This window comes from Eretmochelys imbricata, chromosome 27 (assembly GCF_965152235.1).
Source record: "Eretmochelys imbricata isolate rEreImb1 chromosome 27, rEreImb1.hap1, whole genome shotgun sequence".
Classification (NCBI taxonomy): domain Eukaryota; kingdom Metazoa; phylum Chordata; order Testudines; family Cheloniidae; genus Eretmochelys; species Eretmochelys imbricata.
Genome location: NC_135598.1, coordinates 16,045,259 through 16,067,963, shown reverse-complemented (window position 1 = coordinate 16,067,963; position 22,705 = coordinate 16,045,259). Strand labels below are relative to the sequence as shown.

The following is a 22,705-nucleotide window of genomic DNA, read 5'->3' as shown; positions in this document are numbered from 1 at the left end:
CTCTCAGAACAATCCTAACATCCAGATTTACCATTACCATTTCTGGTCTCTATTGGTCCCCTCAACTTAACCAGATATTCTGCCTGGTCTCTTGACCATTTTCTTTTTAGATTACTATGCTGTACATCCAACTCCCAACATCTTTATAAGCTGGTTGCATTCTCACTGTGTCTTTAGTTTAAATTTTTCCCAAGACCCAAGAATCTGAAAGACCTGGAGGCAACAAACCAGATTTTCAGAAGGACTCAGCTCCGACAGAAGCAGGCAAGTCAAGGGCAAGACTTTCAAAGTGGTCATCAACTTTGGTCCCTTCATTTAGGGGCATAAATCAGAGAAGAGCTCTTTTAAAGATCTGGCCCCATTGAATTCGGCATTAATTTCTGAAATCTTGAATTGAATGTTGCTAAGACAGGCTCCCCACCATCTCCACAGACTACAAAGAGAACTTATGCCCTTAACTGCTTTTCTCAGTTTAAAGAGATGCGAGGCCAAGATGCATCAATTCTGAAGTGATAAATGATTGGTTTCAATTACCTTGTGTATTCTGGGCACTTCAATTTATTATTATTTACAATTCCTGAAGGTCCTGGTCCAGGAAAGTCTTCATATCTGGGCTCTAGAAGTAAATCAAAACAAGTGAGCAAGTGGAGTAAACAAGCATAGTAGACAGCTGACGTTTGCGCCTGTGAACTGAAGTGAGTAGTGAGGTTCCTACAGTCCACAAGAAACTAAGTTTAACACAGATATCACAAGCTTGTAGGCCAACAGTTCACCATACTCTAAGCTGGGTGCTGCTGCAGCTATCCAGTGTTTGGGGATTATGGGATAAGAGAGGGAAAGTGCAGGGGTACTTATCTTTCACCCCCCTCGCCCTTTTTCCCCTGCACCCTCTGCATTCAGAAAACACCACTGAGACAGATTGATTTCCACAGGGCCTTTTGTGGCAAGCCTAGGAGTCCCACCTCTGCTACATCTGCCTCTGAAGATCTCTCTTTGCCAGGAAATGTGGTCAGGATTAGCTAGCACATCTCCAAATCTCTCTTCAGGCACATTTCTACCCAAACGAGAAGTTAAACCATTACTGGTGGGATAAATCGAAAAGCAGAAAGGGATCATTTGTGTATAAAAGAATCATTCTGACTGTATACTGGAATACTTCACCCCCAAAGAATTTATAGTATAAAAGACAAACATACAAAGAGTGTTGGGAGAAACTGCATCTTCCTTTGCCTCTATGACAACTAGCAGATTTTAGACACTACTTTAATAGAAATAATATGCTGCAGAACCCAATAAACATGTGACAATTAACTACCTGGACTACTAACAGTGTATGGTACTAAGCAGCCACCCATGGAATTTATAATATATGCTGCAGGTACCTTCTCTTATTTGATCAGGAACAGCTGAAGGTATTTCCTCTGTAAATGGCAAATTTGGTTTTTGGAGACTATGGCTCTGAAGAGAAGAGGGGTTCCTGCAAAAAAGTTATATATAAAAACATTTACAAAGATACAGAAGCAAAAACCACAAACCTCAGTTCTGGAGTCAGTACAGGCTGCACAGAAGATTCTTCCTTAAACGGTACAGCAGGATCTGAGACATTCATACTTGCACATACTTTTCAAACAGCACAAATGTAACTTTTTCAGTTTGTACACAGGGCTCAGGCTCAGTGCCCCACAGACATAGAAATTCCATCTTTAGCATTTTTGTTCTTGTCACAGAAGCACCCACACCCTCCATACCTTTGCAGTTGGGGTAGGGTGCCGACGATCTCTGGGGTCAATGGTACTGCATCCAATGTCTGTGAAGTTGTTAAGATATCGTTGATATTATGGACCTGAGGCTGGCTCTCTCCTTCTGGGATCACCATCTCCATTTCAGCGTCTATTGCTCTTTCCAAACTGGGCTGAGAGAGGGCAGAGCTATACATAGACTCTCCCAGTGGACGGCTGGTATCGAAGCACTCAGGGAGGATAATGATATAATCCTCTGAAGAAGCAGAGGACACTTGGCTTTGAACTTCATCTTTAACATCCCCTTCCTGTTCATACTCTGCGTCGCTAGGCTCCCCACTGAGATTTGCTCCATCAGACCCTGCAAATTTCTCTAACAGAAGAAAAAGAATGGTGTACTAGAATTTTGCCATTAAGACCAGCTTGGCAACAAAGGCACCATTTGCCTACAAACACAAGACAACAAGCTCAGAAACAACTGCAGGACCTTTGGTGCCAAGGCTGGCCAGGTTTTTTTCCCTGTGCGCATGTAGTGATGGTATGGGCTTTTGATTGGCTAGGAAGCAGACCTTGTCTAAATGGCCTTTGGCATGAGATCGGTGGGGTTGCACTTTGTCTTTGCTACTGCCTGGCATTCCAACTGTATATCAGGTTGTTTATCCAGTGCTCACACAAGGGCAGAGGGGTGAGGAACTGCACTATGCCTGGGTACCTTAAGTTAGAAAGGCACTGTGACACTCCATCCCATATTCTTCACAGTGATATTATTATAATAGGATTATGGCACGGCTGTTACTCTGAAACCTGGCATAATTATGGTGCATTTTGTACAAGATGGGCCATGTGAGGGTCTTGCTTAATATGATTATCCTACATGTATGTTTCATTTTTGTACCTAAAGTTATGAATATTGACTATGTATCTGTATTTCAAATGTGCTTACTCTGGGTGATGCCCACAACTAGACTTCAGGTATAACAATGAAGAAGCCAGACAGTGCTGATGGCCTATCAGCAAAGACAATGGACCCTGAAAGAACTTAACCTTCCTGTAAACGTTCCAGACAGTCTATAAGTAATGGCTCCTATGACTCAGCAAGGTAAGCAAGGCCATGTGACTAGGCCACATGACTCTGGACTTCCATGCTGAGACGTTTGTATTTTTCCACAAACTGGTCTAGGAACCAAGTTTAAAACAAAGGGTTCCTACCATATGCTAAAGCAATATAAAGCAGAGTGACATCTCTTGTTCTTTACTTCCCACACAAGAGGACACCTGGAAACACCTGAGGAACAAAGACTGAACTGGGGGGGGAAGTACTGGACCCAGGCTAAAGGGATTTCTAGCCTGTGTATGAAAAACTTGGGGATTCCAAGCTGTAAAGCAAGTGCAGCTTGTGCTTTAAGAATCTGCAAGCCTGCTTATACCATCACTCAGGCTGAGAAACTACTAAAACATATCCAATTTAGTATGTTAAGCTTAGTTTATGTTTTTGTTTATTAGGTAATCTGCTTTGATCTGTTTGCTATCACGTATAATCTATCTTTTGTAATTAATACATTTGTTTTTGCTTTATCTAAACCAGTAAGTTTGAATGAAGTGCTTGGAAATCTCAGCTCAAGGGGCAAAGGCTGTTGAAGAAATAGCTGTGTTTTGTTGACAGCAGAGCTCTCTCCTGTCGACATAATAAAACCAGCTCAATGAGCAGTGATAGCTATGTTGGTGGGAGAGCATCTCCTGCTGACATAGTGCTATACACACAAGTGCTTCTGTCAGTGTAACTTATGTTGCTCAGGGGGATGTTTTTTTTCACACCCCGGGAGTGACAAAAGTTTTTCCAACATAAATGCTAGTGTAGATACGGCCTAACATGGACACAGACTGAAAACCAGGCCCTTCACCTAGTGTTATAACAGACACCTACCCAACTAGAATTCCCCTTTCAAGTTTTCATTAGCCCCCTGTAGTTTAATTCCATTTTGCAGGAGAAAACTGTTTCAACTGCTGCTCGGTTAGAGTACAGACACCGATCTTCTAACGCAACAATGATTCCATTCCACAGACTTCTTATTGTATTTCAGAGTTTATCACAATTCTTAACATGGGATCTATTACAGCCTTAGAGTCAGGCATTCAAACACACATTTGACCTCACTGGTTGGGGTTTTTTTTTTTTTTAAAAAGGCAGTTCTAAATCAAAACAGGAATTATTTTAAGAGAAGTCCTATCCTGTGTTAAGAAGGAGGTCAGATTAGATGATTACAGCAGTCCATTCTGGCCTCAGAATCCATTTTACTTACCAAACCTATTTTCCTCTGTCTGTTGGCTCTTTGACCCCATTTCCTTGGGTTTGGAAGTGGAATTACTTTTTGTCCTAATAGCTTCTTCACTTTTTACACTGTAACTGAAGGTGTCTTGTAGTGTTTGCAGAGAGCCTAACAGAAGAAACAGGAAGAACAGTTAAAATGCTGTACCCACCTTCAGGATGAGGCAATTTATTACCAAGGTTCAGCTGCACAAAATTAAATAAAGCCACAGAACTCAGCTGAGGGGAGCACTCACTCTGCAGCGATTTCTTCCTTTGAGGAGGTTTGTGGTCAGGTGCAGCATCCAGGGTGAGTGAGCGTATGACTGTTTCACATACAAACTGAGTCCCACTCATGTCTTCTTCCCCTTCTTCCAAGTTCACTGGATGTTCAGCCTTCACTGTCACCATGTGAGCATCTACAGGACAGCAGGCTTCAATTACCACTTTGCAAGTGAAGTACCCCAGCTTATTTTAGTGCAGCTAGAGGAATGTATCACATGGACTATGTGAAAGGCAGCCTGACCAGGGCAGAGGCTAGCACAAGTAAACCTCTAGGTTTTCAAATGTTATTACTTCTTTGAAACAGATGCATTCCAGAGTTCACTTCCTTTAAAGTTAAATATAAGTGAGTAGAATCTTGAGAAACACATGGACAGAGAGACTGCAGTTTTCTGAGCATAATTCAAAGCACAACTGCAAGGGGTAGAGGTTCTGAGTTATGGAGATTTTCCAACTGCTGTTTCTCACTGGATCTAAAATCCACGTGAATCCTGCAATCAGAGTGGATCAGCCAATGGTAGATTATGAGCCAGGCATTCTCATTTGCTCCTCCATAGAAAGGGTTAAAAGGAGCAAACATTTAAGACGCTAAAGTAGTTTGGACTGAGGGCTTGTCTACACTACCACGCAGGGTCAATTTAAGACTCAACTTCAGCTATGTGAATAGCGTAGCTGAAGTTGACGTACTTAGATCTACTTACTGTGATGTCTTCACTGCGGTAAGTCGACAGCTGATGCTCTCCCGTCGAATCCGCTTGCGCTCCTCATTCTGGTGGAGTACCGGAGTTGACGGGAGAGTGCTCAGCAGTCAATAGACACAATAAATCGGGTGGGTGGTGTAGACAAGCCCTTAGACTCAATGAGCAGAAATGCGGAGTAAGGCGGCACCATTTTCGCTGCATTTCAGGCCACAGTGGCAATTTAAGGCAACAAAGAGGTTGCAACAAATTTGGTGGTGGCAGCAGGTAGGTGGTTCCCACTTACAGACCTTAAACTGCTAGCAATCTAGAGAAAACGGGAAATGTTCCTGGGGACTCCAAGGGTGACCACTTACCAGGTACTGGTTTAAATCCACTCCCCTCATTTTCCTCCTCTATCTGACCCAAGCCAGGCTTCTCTATCAGAGGGCTATCATGTGGCAGAGGAGACATGCATGGAGTCATGTCTGGAAAATGAAGGTAAAAAAGATTTATTTGCATTACAGGTAACTGTAATATGCATTACTGCTAAACAAAAGGCAACCTTTCAAGCAATTAGCCATTTTTAGGTTTAGCACCCCCCTCAGGTTACTTGCTCCAAGGTTGATGGAGACTGTGAGCATCCGAACAAGTACCTCAAACAGGCTGATCTATGATGCTCCACTGACACTGGCTGGTTGGGTGGACAGAAGAGCAGCCTCCCTTGAGGTCCATCACCTTGTTCATGGTGATGTGAGTGAGAAAGGGAGTCAAAAATGAAAGCACAAGGGACCCTCAAGATTCCGCTGGGCCAGAGCAAGGGGAATTCTGAGCAAAGTGCAGAGAAGAGCTCATTACTCTACCTCTGCCTCAAGAGGCAAAGTCTCACATGCAGAGTGCCAAATCGCTTCTCCAGCATCTCAGTCCATGGAGACCCAAAGGAAGAATCGGCTGTCTGCGTGACCACAGTCATACTCCTCTATTCTACGTCTCCTGGAATGGGAGATGCTGTGCGCCAGAATTTAAGAAGTTCCTTACCAACAGGAGTGTTGTGTGGCACTCGCTCCAGTTCCTGCACAATGTTAATGTCCAGCAGCTCGAAGGACAGCAAATCCTACAGGAGAAAACCCCAGATCATTCCATTAGTGTGCCCTGCACTGCACCCCCACACAGAACCTACCAGCACCACATTTATTATAAATAAATCTATTCCACTTCTCCAGTGGCCTCAGAATTTCAGGCAGACTGCAGCTCTCTAGTAGGACTCCTATGTCCAATGCAGAAGAATAGTTGTGTTTTTAAAATCAGTGAATTACCAGAAAGAGGGAGGCTATACAGTGGGAGCAAAGCACATACAAATGCCCTTTATTAGGGGCAAAGGAGGTGCCCATATAACTCAGTGTGGAATAGGTTCTACTGGGATAACAAGATAGGTGGCATTCCTATTGTAGTGGCAACAAGTTCCCACTACTGGTTGCTCCAGGGAAATAGTAGTTTTACTGAATCAGGAAAGCTTTGGCCTGTATTTTCTTGAACCCAAAACAGCTAACAGTTCAAGACAGAGGCAACTAACCCCTGTGAATCTCTATGCACTTTACTAAAACCAGGGCACAAAAAATCTTTTCTTTCTGCTTTTAATTTAGTATTTTACCTGCGCAGTAAGGAGATCAACTGATGGGATGTAAAACTCTCTCTCACTGGGGATATTTTTAATCTTCAGAGGGATGGCTGGCACTGGCAAGTCTGTCTGCTCCATCTCCTCACCAGCCTGCTGGCCTTCTACTTCTAATTTTGAAGAAACTGCCTGCAGAAAACCAAGGGTGGGGAGGAGAGACATCCCAGAGGCACCTTAAATTAACACCCTCTGATGTTGCAGGAGGCTCAAAAATATAGTTATATAAAATATGAAGCCAGAATATTATGCAGAATGACAGTATGAATATGAAAAAAGCCTCATTCCACCTACTTTGGAGCCTTACGGACAGGTGCAAATCTCATAAGAGTGGGGTCTTGCAAGGTTTCAGTTACAACAAAAGCCAAAAAAAAGCACCTGCAATACACCGCAACGAGTAATTCCAGGTTCGGCAAAGCAACAGGTAATATGTTAGCAACTACTACAGCAACAAAGTTAGGCCACCTTTTTTAAACAATGGGAAACAACTGAAACAATCCCCAACACTAGATCAACACTGCGGGAGGATGGAAGCAGCTACACCATTACACCAAATAGAGACAGACACTATTTTCTCTTCCATAGGTAGAGCCCATCATATCAGTTTGGGATACTTGCCTCATTTCTACATGAAGCGTTATCCTTTAGACTGGAACTACAGGTCTTCTGATTTCTCTCCAGACAGGCAGTGACTGGGGAGGGATCCACAACAATGCTGCACCAAACTCTGGGCCCAAACTGCTCTCCCTTGTGTGACAGCCGCCAATGAGAAGCGTAGGTTCCTTCTAGAGGAGGAGCAATAAACTCGACAGAGACAATCCCCACTTGCCCCGCTGGCAGGGATGGCACCAACACGTCCTTTTTTTCAGAAGACCCCAGGGTCAGGTTTCCCCACATGAATTTCAGCTGAAGGATAAAAAAACAAAATCAACTAGTTTATTGGCAGCCTAACCTCCCCCACACTCACCAGTTCTGCTCTTTCAGCGGAGGACCCTTCTAATGAATGCTTCAGGCTTTCTAAGTAAGTCACAGTCTGGCAAAGGTTGATAAAATATTGATGTTTCAGTTTTAATTTTGGTCTAGACTAATGAAAGGAAAAGGCTGTGGTGCTGTGGTCAGATGTTTGTATGTGTGATAGAAGCAAAAGCCGATGACAGAACCACCATGCTGTGGGGCCCCTCCCCCCCCCGACAACTCACTAATTCAATATAGTTTCCCAAAGTTATGGCGGTCATTAACCCCTTTTCTTCAGTCCTCTGCCATCTATTCTGAGGAGTGCAAGAAGTATACTCTTCTATGAGCAGACTAGCCAGAACCTGAAGCAGGTGTTGCTTTGGCTGCAGTCAAAATCAAAATCCCCATCCATAGCCAACACATACAAACATTACCTCTTGCAACTTACTCAAGTGATTTACAAATGTAAACACAGCAATAGCAAAAGAGGGGGGCACCTTGGTGTCTGAGTTCCACTCCACATTGCCAGTGTTCTTCATTCGCCAGTGCTTGATAAACTTTGTCCCTGGTTGTATATGAGTCCCGTCAGGCAAATTCTCATCCACGAATGCTGCGCTCAGTGTAGGGACAACTGTTGAGCAGGGCAGGATAGGACTCCTGAGTACAGAGCAAAGCACAGAAGCCACTCTGAAATTGATTGAATCAACCAGACTGACCTATTTCAGCTGTCATCCTTCTCCTCAGCCTGTGGAAGGCAGATCCAAAGCCCTAGCATTTTAAATAAATATCTTCCACTTAAGTTCTAAAATCCCACCATTTAAGCAGTTCGTCTTCCTTTGCTTAGAGGGGTCAAAATAAAACATTTTTCTGAAAATTTCCCCTAGTATAAAGATTAATATAAATGAAATAATTTGTTCCGAGCTGGTTTACTTTCATTTGACAGTTCTTTGGCCTAGAATCAGCAAAGCATTTAAAATGCATACTGAAATGCTCTGTTGAATCAGAACACTAGTATCTGGTCAGCCTCATCATTTCCCCTGTAAGGATTCTCTGCAATAGATGGGTTTAAATGTTCCCCCCGACCAACCCACAAAAAACTTGACAGAAGGCTTAGGGACATGTCAATTTAAACACAGGTCCTGCACTACATTTCAAATTCGTGTCCTTTAAAAGAAGTGGAAATATTTCCTATTTAGTAAATAGGTAACAACTGGATCTACTAAACTCTCCATGAGTATAAAGTAGCTCCAACTAATGTATAAAGGGAAAATATACACCCCAATGATTTTAAAGGAATGAGAAACCAGAGATATTACATGTTTTAAATCTGTACATGCATAAAGTAGAATGATTGAAAAACTCAAGCAGACTTCTCCACTTGGAAGACCCCCATCTAATGAGACAACAGGGTGCTATAGCCTCCACTCTTACCTCAGCATGGTCTTGTGCAAAACCTGTGCACATGGAGCACAGACTAGATTCCAAAAGGAGCCCGTCAGGAAGACGATAAAAAATGCAGTCTGTTCAAATGAGGCACCAAGTCAACTTCAATTTATGTTGCCCTCCCTCCTCGTCATTCCACCTCAAATTTACACCCCTCATGCTCTCCCAACGCACACAAGATGCCCATCTTATGCTCCATATACACCTGTTTTCAGATTTTTGGTAAGGGATAGGATTTTAACAAACAGCATCAAACTTTGCAGTCCTCACTAGGGCAAAGCTCTCATGGAATCTCTCTGCCATCAGTGAGAGTCTCCAGGATTTAGCCTTTCATTATTTCATAAAATTCTAGATGACATTTTAACCTCGTCGCATCACAGGATCAAGAAATAACACAGCTATGCACGAAGCACTGCTCTGGCTCCCAGCATTCCTTACATGATGGCACTGGGCTGCAGGCTCTCTGGTTTGATAGTGGGTGAGCCGGTGATCTCCAGCGCATGGACAGAGTTCCACAGGTGAATCTTCCTGTGCAGCTTGAGCTGCTTTTTGAGCTCTCGGACTTCAGCCTTCCGCTGTTTCTTCTCCGCTCGTAATCTTTGCTTTTCTGCCTTCAAAAATCTTTTGTCCATCTGTTTCTGGAGCCTGTGAATAAAGACATCCAGCTCTGTACAACATACACTTAGCAACCGAACTGGAGTTCAGCTTCCATCAACAACACAAATTCTAGTTCTGCCAGGAATGTTTCATGGAACACGAAATGAAAAGCCTCACGCTTCTACAAGCAATATCCCAGTGACATCTTCTGAAGGGCACATTTCCCAAAGAATGGAAATCTGCAACAAATCCTGAAGAGTAGCTGGTGAAGATATTCAATGTGGCACTGATGGAAGAGCTAACTCATGGAAGTCACATTAACGTATGTGGCATCACAGGGACGTACTGAACTCGTTAGGTGCTGTAGAACCCAGCTATGAGACAAGAAAGGAGAAAAAAACCTCTGCCTAACTATCTCTTCCGCCTTCTTGCTGAAGAGTCTAGGACAGTCTTGGATTTAATGTGGCACAGACATATGCTACTCTGCTTAGTCATCTACTCCATATTCTGGAAATGATGCATATGCCAGTTTCCACTTCTTGCTTTCTTCTGTATCTGGAGTCATAAAAACCTAAACAAAACTGCAAATATAGGCGTTTTCAAACTGCCTCCTGCAGACCAGGAGAACATTGCCATGTAACTGAGGCAGCTATGCATTTACCTAACTTGCTCCAGAGTAGCAGGGAGACGAGGGGAGAACTGCCCAACGCTGTAGGTCTCAGAGACACATAGAACAGGTCTCCGCAACTTCAACAAGACATGATTAGGATCATGTGCATACGTCTCCGCCTCACACGATTCACAGATACTGTAGGCTGGGCACACACTGCAAAGGAAGTAAAGGCAAACAGGTTACTTAAAGGTAAATAAAGGAGCGGGGGGTGTGTGTGCGCGCACGCCCCCTCATACGGGCGACACCCCCATCTCCCTAAAGCAGCAAATCACTGTATCAGAACCTCTGCATATTAGGCAAGACTACTTGCGTGGAGCAGGGGTCGGATCCATCATTTGTGCAGCCACCTCTATCGGGAACATTCTTTCCAAGCCAACCCCATCCAAGACATTGAGTCATTTCCTCTTTAGTGTCACATCTTAAGACATGCCTTACTCAACTTATGAGTGACTGACTGCAGATTGTTTTGCGACAGAGGGTAAGAAAGACGAAGCAAAATTCTCTGTAAAATATACTGCAGTACAGTGGATGATACAGTGTAGGGGACAGGACACCAGAGCTCTTAGCAGCCTCCCAGGGCTGTAAAGCAGATGTACTGATGAAATGAAATCAGTGGAAGTACCTCAATCTGTATGCTCTGAGTGACAGAGGAAATATACATCAGATTGAACTATGTCAATTGCTACAGTTGCTATTTAGGCCATAAAAGAACCAAGTATTTATTTGTACAGGAACTCAAAGGGCAGCTGCCCCTTTTTATGGGATATGTGTTATCGCACAGCACTTAGATACCCATCAGTATGATCCTTATAAATGTATTTGTAATGCAGGGTTCAGGGCTTGGAATTCTCATGTGGCGATGGAAAAGAAGAGGAGAAAAAAAACGTGCACCAGCCTAGTAACCAATCACAGCCCACAAGAGAACGATGTACGAAAGACCTCATGATCTCCGATCTAGGCCCGTATGCCACTGGGAAAGTTGCCAGATCACCAAAAGCACATGTACTGGAACAGTTGCTGATTATGCAAGACATGCAGCAATGGACACGGGGCATCTGAGACCAGGATCACACCTTGTGGATTCAAACTTTTGAGGTTTTTCCAAGTTCCAACAATTTCTCATCCTATAAAGCACAGGCATGCAACATGGATGTGTCACTCTTCTGAACAAGCAGATGCCATCAGACTGTACCTGCACTGGTAGCGGATCCCCACAATCCGGGTGTGGCAGTTGCTGCAGGAGATTAGCCAGTCACACTGGCTGCCTTGTGTCGACTGGGTCTCTGGAGCGGGATGTGGTGTTACGGTGGAGCTGCTGGATGAGTCTGGGGGCCGATGATGAAGGATGAGCGTCTCACTTAGTTTTTGCTCAAGTTTCTCAACAGTTTCTTTAACTACTCGTTCCCTAAACTGAGGAAAAGAAGGTGGTCACCAATGGCACCTGCCTGGACAACTTTAGGTTTTGGTCCACATAGTCCCAATATCCCCAATTTTTAAGACAGAAAGTTCATTGTTAATTCCTTTTCCTCTCTTGGCATCTTCCAGGCTGAAATCAGTGGAGCATCATCCTCAGAGAGCCAGTTGGCTTTTTACAAAATACCAAACCACTTATTTTAACGAATCAAGTTTGTAGCAGAAAAGCTAACAGAAGATTCTAAATACTGACCCTATGGCACAGCTTCCTAGGCAGGTCAGGTAACTCTGGGACTTAGGTAAGTCTAGAATTTTCCCTTAAACTCAGGGTTTGCATGGATCTTCCCAGACAGCAAGCAGGTCTTCAGCCTTCATTTTTAGAAGATCCCTAAAAGTCTGAATCTTTACTTACCAGATCCTACTTTGAATATCACTAGCTAGCTCCTCATAAATAAGCGGCTGCTTAGTTTGTGGTGCTATTATTACAGGGATCATTATTACTTGGATTAGTTCAGGAAGGAAGTAGCTGATTATTCCTGGCTAGTTATCTCTCCTGTAAGCTTGTGTATTAAGGAGCTGATCGACAACAACATTAATATCCATGTTAACAGTCTATATGTTCTACTCACTGGTCTCCTAGGAAGCATTACCTTTAGTGGCCTAGCCTCTCTTAATTGTTCTGTTTATGTTGTGGTTCAAAGTCTTAAGAAGCCCTGAGGGATACACCTGTTGAACTGGTCAAACAGGACATTCTAAGAGTGACACCATATTTTATGTAAGTTCTTCCGGACAATGACTAGCATGAGATCCTAAGGGCTGTGTGGAATGCAACATGGATTCTACTGTGGCAGTCTCCCAATGGAAAGTGAGAATCCCTAAACTACTCCAACCCTTGTCAAAGCTAAGATTATTTAAAATCAGATTGGAAAACATTTGTAAATGTTCAACAAGGAACAATCCAGCTTTGACAAGGGATAGAGCAGTTGTAACTTTCAGCGTGGACCATATCTTAGGCAACAGCTACCCTACAGAATTGTAGTGGCTTCTTGATATTTAGAAGCCAAGTGCCATCTGCTTTAAGGAAACCAGATTAATCAGACCTATACTTGTAAGAAACAAAATCCTCCCCGCATCCCCCACAGTGTCTCACATAAACCTTTGAGAGGACAAAGATCCAGGGAAACACTTACTGATTCCAAGTAGCTAGTAAACCACTCTGGAGGCTTTTCATTGGTCCCTTCAGCTTCGCTGCGATTTACCTTTTGCTGTAGAGCCAAAAATAAATTGCAAACCTTAAATACATAATTTCCTTGTATGTATCTCCTATCAATTTGGGATTAAGCAGCAAAAACCCCAACTCCAAATACATTCCTTTCCCCTTCCCCCCCAGCCCCATGAACAGCCAGGAGAGTTCAGAACATATTCCCCTCAAACACCTTTCACCATAAACAGAGTTTCAGGGTATGTCTACACTACGAAATTAGGTCGAATTTATAGAAGTCGGTTTTATGTATTCGAGTGTGTCTCCCCCCACAGTAAATGCTCTAAGTGCATTAAGTGCATTAACTCGGCGGAGTGCTTCAACAGTACCGAGGCAAGCGTTGACTTCTGGAGCGTTGCACTGTGGGTAGCTATCCCACAGTTCCCGCAGTCTCCGCTGTTCACTGAAATTCTGGGTTGAGATCCCAATGCCTGATGGGGCTAAAACATTGTCGCGGGTGGTTCTGGGTTCATGTTGTCAGTCCCCCGTCCCTCCCTCCCTCCGTGAAAGAAAGGGCAGACAATCGTTTTGCGCCTTTCTTCCTGGGTTACCCGTGCAGAAGCCATACCACGGCAAGCATGGAGCCCGCTCAGCTCACCGTCACCGTATGTCTCCTGGGTGCTGGCAGACGTGGTACTGCATTGCTACACAGCAGCAGCAACCCATTGCCTTATGCCAGCAGACGGTACAGTAGGACTGGTAGCCGTCATCGTCATGTCCGAGGTGCTCCTGGTCGCCTCTGTGAGGTTGATCAGGAGCACCTGGGCAGACATGGGCACAGGGACTAAATTCGGAGTGACTTGATCAGTTCATTCTCTTTAGTCCTGCAGTCAGTCCTATTGAACCATCTCATGGTGAGCAGGCAGGCAATACGGATTGCTAGCAGTCCTCTTGTACCATCTTCTGCCGGGCAGGCAAGAGATGAGGATGGCTAGCAGTCCTATTGTACCATCTTCTGCCGAGCAGCCATGAGATGTGGATGGCATGCAGTCCTTCTGCACTGTCTGCTGCCAAAGATGTAAAAGATAGATGGAGTATCAAAACAAGAAATAGACCAGATTTGTTTTGTACTCATTTGCAAACTACCCCCCCCATCTAGGGGGCTCATTCCTCTAGGTCACACTGCAGTCACTCACAGAGAAGGTGCAGCGAGGTAAATCTAGCCATGTATCAGAGGCCAGACCAACCTGCTTGTTCCAATAAGAACAATAACTTAGGTGCACCATTTCTTATTGGAACCCTCCGTGAAGCCCTGCCTGAAATACTCCTTGATGTAAAGCCACCCCCTTTGTTGATTTTAACTCCCTGTAAGCCAACCCTGTAAGCCATGTCGTCAGTCGCTCCTCCCTGTGTCAGAGCAACGGCAGACAATCGTGCATCTGAGTTGAGTGCTGTCCAGAGCAGTCACAATGAAGCACTTTGGGATAGCTCCCAGAGGCCAATACCGTTGAATTGTGTCCACAGTACCGCAAATTTGACCCGGCAAGGCCGATTTAAGTGCTTATCCACTTGTCAGGGGTGGAGTAAGGAAAATCGATTTTAAGAGCCCTTTAAGTCGAAATAAAGGGCTTCATCGTGTGGACGGGTGCAGGTTTACATCGATTTAACGCTGCTAAATTTGACCTAAAGTCCTAGTGTAGACCAGGCCTCAGTCTCCTAGAAGACCACTGGAAGCCTCGTAAGCAAGCCACTGTCTGCATACACTAAAAGTTTACTGGCAAAGAGTCCTGTGGCACCTTATAGACTAACCGACATATTGGAGCATAAGCTTTCGTGGGTGAATACCCATGCTCCAATACGTCAGTTAGTCTATAAGGTGCCACAGGACTCTTTGGCGCTTTTACAGATCCAGACTAACACGGCTACCCCTCTGATAAAAGTTTACTGAAAGCTTCCTCCATTATTAGCATTAGCTGCAAAATTACACACTGAAAGCTAGAGAAAATTACTTGAGAGCCGCTAGTTTGTAGCTGAGAATTACAGAGGGAATCAAGGCTTTAGGAATCTAACAATCGCACCTCTTCTAATGTTTAAGACCCCGTCCTCGACATTAAGGATTCCTTCATCCTAATATCGGACCAAAAAAAATCCCTCCTCAGTTATATCCAATCAACTTTACTGATTTCAGTGGGTTTGAACAAGTGTGACTGAGGGGCAAAATTTTGACTCAAGCCTCCATCTCATGTACAGGTAGATGACTACCAGCCTGCAATAATAGGCTATCAAGTGAAACATTTCAAAATCATTTGTTTTGAACAATACAGCTCTGTATCCTACCTGTGCTGTGGTTTCCCTTTCAGCCTTTAAGTCCTGCCCTAAGGCCTGCGCAAGCATGGAATAGTGTGAGAGAGGTCTCTTTCCATCTTTGGGAATGGACAGTTTTTCTAACCCAGCTTTTTCACAGACTTGCGTGGAACAGGAATGCGAAGTTTCACTTGGAAGGAAGTTTACTTGATACACTTTCATTTGGAGCTGATTTCCTTGTGTAACTGCAATCTAAGTGAACAGTGCGTGATACATACACTTTCCATTCTTGCCATTTCACAAGCAACAAGCAAGTTTTCCTACAGAGACATACTACAATGGTATGACAGAAAAGCCAAAAAAGCAAGTGACATGCCAGACTACAGTCAGCTGGTCTCTATTACCAAATAAAATAATTAGAAAGTCATAATATAAATGGAACGGAAAGCAGACAGAGCTTCTGTAGGTTTTGCTAAATCCACAACAGAGCAGTTTATCTGACCTGATAAACAGGATGACTAGGAAGAACTTTAGCCCTGGAGCAGTCAGGAGATTACTTCACAGTTCTTTTGTTCTTGAATATTTAAACATTATTTCCAGAACAGAAATTCAAAATTGAACCAAGTGATGAAAGGATTTTTCTTGTGCTAGTTACACAGCAAGTGGTTTACTGTTTACAGCTGCTCTGACAAATTAACCTTAGATTCAGCAGCTGAGCTCATCACCACTGTAGTTTACATTACTCAGGAATGCAGGACTGGAGCTTGTATGTGGTAAGGCCTTTAAGAGCCTGGAAGACCATGCTTTGGAGTCTCTTTTGCATTCTCTGAATATTGTTTTGTTTTTTAAGACGGGAAACATTTGGGAAGTCAGTGTAACAATATTTTGGCCTGGAAGAATTATTCTAATAAAGTCTTCAAACTAGCATCTAAAACTAGAAAACTTTACAACCAGGTTGTTCTGATTCCCCACATGCCAGATAGCCTGAGAAAAATCCAGCACTATGTGGATTTCCATTATAGAGATTTTTGAAGATATCAGAAAACGTTACAGGGACCAGTTACCTTCAGAGCTTCTTCATATTCCTCTAAAAGAAAAAAGAAGAAATGCGTGAATACTTCCATGTCCTAGACATAACATGGGGCATTTAGCATATGCTATTTGGGTTCCTGTGTCAGGAAGTGGGTGCTCTTCCTCAGGGACACGATAGCATTTAAAGGGCCTTCTGCAATTTACAAAGTAGCACAAAAGACGGTATATGCATCTGCAGTCTGGCAATGTAAAATTTCTCCCTTCATTTCTACTCATTTCTCATAATTCCCATACAACCAGCCAATGGATCACCAAAAAACTCTTAGAACTCCGCAGAAGACCTGAGCGTCAGGACCTACCCAGGTAGAAATTCATGACATCAGCAGCCTTGATGGACCAAACAGCCCTTCATTTGTGAAGAGCTTGAGCAAGGAACATGATAAAGAAAGCAACCAGCACCCAAGCATGGATTCCCCATCCAGGGAACTTTAGGGTGAGGAATGATCAGATGCCACTCACACAGAACAAAAGCAGGACAATTCCATGAGAGCAACAGAACTAGCCAACACTCCACAGGCCTTTTAACAATTTAAAAACCATCTCTCTACATAGCTTCCAGCAAAGCTAATAAGTCAGGGAGACACCAGAAGGATGGTTAAAAGGGGAGTCTTAAGAATAGCAGTGCTATAGATTTTCAGAAGCCCAGACCCTCCCTCGTCACCACTGAGATGCCCTGAATTGGCACGGCCTAGCAGTACCACATTTCCCCAGAAACCTAAGCAGAGCTATTACTTTACTAAAAATAATAAACCAAGTATGAAAAGCAAAGTAATACCTTACCTTCGCTATTGATAGAGACCTGTGAAGAGAAATAATAGTGAGCAAAAGCCATCATGTCATTAATATTTCCTATTATTACTCCCTGTATGTTCCAACAACTACATTTGAAAATTTATTTTCAAATAAAATTCTCTTATTCAGAATTTCAGAAACACGGTCTTACTTCTGTTACCTCATTCTCAATCTCCACCCAGGTGTTATTTCATCCAGCTGCATCTTGTTATTAACATAGATTGTATGCTCTTTGGGTCTTTCTACTAGATTTGTATACCAATCCCCAGCTGAGGCCTCGAGGCACTACTAGAACACAAACACAATCCTGTCTACGAGAAGCAAGTTGGAGAAGATTCAATCCGTGTCTTTGGGCCATTGACAGAAACCTATTACCTTTCAAGGTGTAATGCTCAACTGAATTAGACACAAGCCAGCCCCAACTCCTACAGTTTGCCTGATTAGTAAGTGTGCACAGAAAAGTTACTAATCCGTTGCATAAAATAGATCCTATTTCATCACTACAGACTGTTGATTCTGAAGATCCTGGGCAATGAGTCATCAGTTAGCATTTTGGAATGAAGTTTAACAAGAGAGCACCTAGTCTTCATAGGTGTGCCTTAAATGATAAAGGGAGACTCCATTTCTGTAACCTTTTCTGGAGACAACACAATACTGATCTGTTTGCTAAAGTACCAAAAAGGGCTTTCCTCAAAGCTTCCAGAAGTGTTTGCTTTTCTCCCAGCATACAAGAGCAGCTGTGAGGTATCCAACAGGGGTAGTGTTCAGGAGCTTTCTGAGAGTTTTAATGTGATCTCTAACTATATATTGAGAGGCAGTGAGTGGGTCAGGTTATGCTATGCAGCTAGTTACCCAAAAACAATAATTACAAATAGGCAATTTACTCACTCAGAAGGGAAGCATCACTTCATAGAGATCATGGAGTTTGAATAAGACATGCAAAGAATTTGAATGCTTCACGTCATAGAAATAAGCCTAAATTTTCCATGAGAAAGGGCATGGACTAAGGAGCTAGGGCTTTGCAGTGGCTGACAACACAAGTAGCTACAACCCTGTGAGTCTCCAGGAACATCCCTCCCACATAACAGCATGGAACTACTACAGGTTTTCACTAGGCCATGGGAGATGGCAGCAGGACTGCATTTTTCCATTTTTTTTTGAACAGGAACATCTCATTTTACAAGAGGGGAAACCAGCAAAGTGAATCCTCCATGTGGAGCTGCAGAGTTCCAAAAGGAATTAACTCTGACCTGTCTAGCAGCTACAAACCATCAACTTACTGGCCTCACACTAATGTTTCCGGGGGGGGGGGAGGGGAGAGATGGATTGGGGGGGATGGGGACACAACAGGAATCACTAACATAAGTACCTCATCATTATCGTCATCCATGTATTTGATCTGAATGTTGCTTAGATCAAATGAAACTTTCACCTGCAAGTAAAATTACAAAGAGTGAGACAGGAACATGGTCATTCTCGGTTAGTCATAGTTATTAATAGGGGAGACTGTTAAACTCTCTCCCCTCCCATCGTCTCTCATTTGAGATCAATCAAGTTTTATGAAATCCATTTTTCTGCAGTCAAGTTACATCCCTCTCTAGGCCTTACACAATTTAAATACCTATCATGACCAAGGGCAATACTCCCCTTTGATCCCGTCTTCCTTAGTTAATATGCACCTAACCCAAGCTTCATTCAGCAACCTTTCCACTGAAACGGGATTTACACAAGGTTAATGGTCCTATTCTGTGTAAACACCCTGCAGTAAAGAAAGGCTGATGCAAACTATTTTTAAGCACCTGCACTTTTACACAAACAAGCAATCAGGAGACAGTTTACTCGTGAAGAGCCTTTATTTGACATACCTGCTTCACTTGTCCCCTTGGGTTTCCAGATACTGAAGCCACATAAGCACTCAGAGTAAAGTACCTTACTCTTGCATTACCCACTACCTGATACTCTGCTCTGTGGGACCACACAGAATCTCTAATTTCAAGTGTTTCAGATTCAAGAAAATGGTTCCATGCAGCCATTCTGTATTTTGCATTAGCAGAAGACCCTGAATGGCTCCAAATGAGCCATAAACACAGGCAGATGCTTCTTATTGCGGGTCCATTTGCGGGTCTTTGGGGTCCATGTATGTTTCCAAAATTATGAAATTTAAATAAGTAAACAATCCTTTTCTTTCCCATAGCAGATTCAAATCTCTCTACTTGAGATGAGGAATAATTACATATGGGCCAGTTTTCTGCAATTCTGAACCTAGTAGAGACAACCAGTGGGGACGGAAGACACATGAAAGCTGAGTTTCTTATACTGTAGTTTCCTGAGAACTTGAGCAACTCTCCAGTGAAATAACTACAATCAGTGTAGCGGATCAGGCCAATAAATGCAGTTGTCCTCAAGAATATACCCCAGAATCAGCACCTTTGAAAAGTGGTCTCAGCACTCCTAATAGAATCCCTCTCTGCAGGTTTATCATTGCCATTTTATCAATAAATTATCTGCAAAGCTCCCAGTTGAGAGACTGCAATACTGAATGTTTTGGAGCATCTGCCCCAGCACTCAAGTATCTCAGTGGAGCTATAGGAAGCACTGCAAATTGACTCATGTCCCTCACTCCTGATGTGAGTAGGAGATGGGAGTACAGACCTGATGGTCCTGTCCTTTCCTTCCCTTTAGAAACATCGGAATAGCTTGTCATGCCAATAAAGTATTCTGAATCTGAACTACAACTCCTCCCAGAGTATTACAGTGCAGCTCTCAAGGGAGTTAGAGCTGTTTAGTTCCTGAATACAAGGATGAGTGAGAGCTGTGAAGCAGGGCCCTCTCCCAAGATGCACCATTCAAAGATCATAGCCAAGTCTTATATAGTGATTGAAAGTAGAGATATAAGCGGATAACTGCCCATTATGTCAAGAAGAACATAACAAACAAATCAAAAAGGAAAAAGATGGGAAGTTATTAAAGGTGGAAAAGAATTTGGTGCATTATTTCTGCTATGGCTAATGGAATTGTGAACTCTCCCAGACAGCTATGCCAGTGAAAGCATTTAACTATAAAATGTTGGAAATGCAAATCCAAGCTAACACTTTTCAGTGACCAGTCACCTAACATATGATATACAGATTGGTACAAGTGATTGTGAGAGTCCACACGCACAGCTTATATGCAAGATAAACATTTGCGTCCAAAAGGTAAACCAGTCCATAAAAGAGCACTAACATACCAAGAAGCTGATAACTCATGTCAGCATTTCCACTGCACCTCAGAACAAAGATCAAGTTTCAGGAGAACCAGTCAGAGCCAAGGCAGAGAATCATTAAGGTACATTTCAGAGTAACAGCCGTGTTAGTCTGTAGCCGCAAAAAGAAAAGGAGTACTTGTGGCACCTTAGAGACTAACCAATTTATTTGAGCATGAGCTTTCGTGAGCTACAGCTCACTTCCTCAGATGCATACCGTGGAAACTAAGGTGCCACAAGTACTCCTTTTCTTATTAAGGTACATTATTTCCCTATGTCTATTTTGGTAGGGAAGAGAATTAAGAGGTTGAGGACAAGACAGTGCATTTGATAATAGAAAATGCCTAAATTTGAATCCTTAGTAACTGTTAGTGCTGTGGAAAAGAACAGGATATGGAGACATTACGTCTTACTTTCAGACAAGCCAAATGAAAGATTCAAACTTTCACAATAAAATATAATTTTACCCCAAAACTAGCCAGTTGCAACCAATTTTAGAAAACACAATCAATGATAAAAGGGGGTGAGATTCAGAGAGATGAAGAGACAAAAAACAGATGATAGCATGATTATGACTCCTAAAGCTGAAAAGGAAAGGGAGAGAAGCTTCATTTTTAAGGTTTTCACCGATTAATCAAACATAAGAACTTCACTATGATTTTCAAATAACATAACCAAATTGGATTAGTATTCAAGGCAACCTGAGTTTTAGATTAAGTTTACTAAGGCCACGTCTACACTGTATCAGCCATGTGCTCCTAGTGTGGATGCAGTTTATAGCAGCAAAGCTGCACTTTTACCATACTGCCACCACTAAAGAAAACAAAATACACCAGTAAATGTGCAGTTTTGCCAGTATAACTGCATCTACGCTAGCGGCTTCTATGGGCACAGCTACGTTGGCCAGAGATACTTCTCTTCGCACCCCTGACCAACACAGCTACGCCGGCAGAAATATGTAGCATAGACATAGCTAATAGCTTAATGTAATCTAGAGGACCCTGTGTTTAACTGCATCAATAAAACGAACTTTAAGAACTTCTTCACAGTGGCAATTATCTATTTCAGTGGTTCCCAAACTTGTTCCGCCACTTGTGCGGGGAAAGCCCCTGCCAGGCCGGTTTGTTTACCTGCCGCATCAGCGGGTTCAGCTGATTGCCCGCAGTTCGCTGCTCCAGGCCAAAAGGGAGCTGCTGGAAGCGGCGGCCAGTATGTCCCTTAGCCTGCGCCGCTTCCAGCGGCTCCCTTTGGCCTAGAGCAGCAAACTGCGGCCACTGTGAGCCGCGATCGCGGACTTGGCAAGTAAACAAACCGGCCCGACAGGGGCTTTCCTTGCACAAGCAGTGGAACAAATTTGGGAACCACTGATCTATTTTAACATTCCCTTTAATTTGCTTTTCTCAAAAGAAAAGCAATTGCCTATATTAAAAATAAAAGTTCTTTAATTCCTAGATTTTTATAAAAGTTTACAGGATACAGGATGCATCAATACAATTACAAAACTCACCATGGCTTCCACATCAGCCCAGGTAGTGTTTGATGAATCTGAAACCAGGAAACTCTGAGTCTCACCTCTAAAAGTCACACTGAGGTTTACCTGGGGCTCCATGCTGTTGGGCTATGGAAAAAGAAAGACTGTTACCCTAAAATATGTTAAGACACTTCAGGCCAAATCCTCTTCTGGGAAAACTGAATGCAACTCCACTGACTTCACTGGAATTGTGAATTTAGTCCTTAATATTTAAGGTTTGAACAAAGATGGTTAAAACAACAACGGTTATCTTAATTGAAATGCTTGCAGCACTTTTGTTAGTCCAGGAATTAACAATACTTTGCCTTTAGAAATGACAGGTTTGTTCACACAAAGGACACACGAATTTTCAGCCATTTCTCTTCACAAATTGGCCACCCAACAGAGAGTTCAACCAGAGTCTTGGCTCCATGTCAATCCTGGAAATTTGCTACACCTCTTCCAACAACTATTTACATTGCAACCTAGAGTCAGGTGACTAGCAGCAATTCCTTCTCTCAGTCCTCAGTGGGCTAGGATGTATTCATGATTGATTGATCACACAGCTGAGTGCATAATGACAGGTTTCAGAGTAACAGCCGTGTTAGTCTGTATTCGCAAAAAGAAAAGGAGTACTTGTGGCACCTTAGAGACTAACCAATTTATTTGAGCATGAGCTTTCGTATGAAGTGAGCTGTAGCTCACGAAAGCTCATGCTCAAATAAATTGGTTAGTCTCTAAGGTGCCACAAGTACTCCTTTTCTTCTTACAGCTGAGTGCGTGCATCACTGCCCTTTCAGGCAATGT

At 43.1% G+C, this 22,705-nt stretch overlaps 1 protein-coding gene across 6 annotated transcripts in view; it reads right to left on the bottom strand.

Annotated features, from left to right (window-relative positions):
• The window catches only part of NBR1 (NBR1 autophagy cargo receptor), a 29,225-nt gene that overhangs the window by 4,960 nt on the left and 1,560 nt on the right, over positions 1-22,705 (bottom strand). For 4 of the 6 annotated variants that reach the window (XM_077806031.1, XM_077806030.1, XM_077806028.1 and 1 more), the window contains exons 2-20: positions 21,896-22,006; positions 18,514-18,576; positions 17,133-17,151; positions 16,325-16,347; positions 15,294-15,512; positions 12,946-13,020; positions 11,535-11,752; positions 10,331-10,495; positions 9,511-9,717; positions 8,127-8,286; positions 7,290-7,581; positions 6,655-6,803; positions 6,042-6,117; positions 5,381-5,491; positions 4,302-4,463; positions 4,040-4,174; positions 1,749-2,112; positions 1,383-1,477; positions 535-616 (exon numbers count right to left, since the gene is read on the bottom strand). In XM_077806031.1, the coding sequence (XP_077662157.1) occupies positions 535-616; positions 1,383-1,477; positions 1,749-2,112; positions 4,040-4,174; positions 4,302-4,463; positions 5,381-5,491; positions 6,042-6,117; positions 6,655-6,803; positions 7,290-7,581; positions 8,127-8,286; positions 9,511-9,717; positions 10,331-10,495; positions 11,535-11,752; positions 12,946-13,020; positions 15,294-15,512; positions 16,325-16,347; positions 17,133-17,151; positions 18,514-18,576; positions 21,896-21,997 (2,717 nt within the window). In that variant the 5' untranslated portion in view covers positions 21,998-22,006. The remainder of the gene's footprint in view (positions 1-534; positions 617-1,382; positions 1,478-1,748; positions 2,113-4,039; positions 4,175-4,301; positions 4,464-5,380; positions 5,492-6,041; positions 6,118-6,654; positions 6,804-7,289; positions 7,582-8,126; positions 8,287-9,510; positions 9,718-10,330; positions 10,496-11,534; positions 11,753-12,945; positions 13,021-15,293; positions 15,513-16,324; positions 16,348-17,132; positions 17,152-18,513; positions 18,577-21,895; positions 22,007-22,705) is intronic. The other 2 variants (XM_077806032.1, XM_077806033.1) reach the window with 1 other exon arrangement.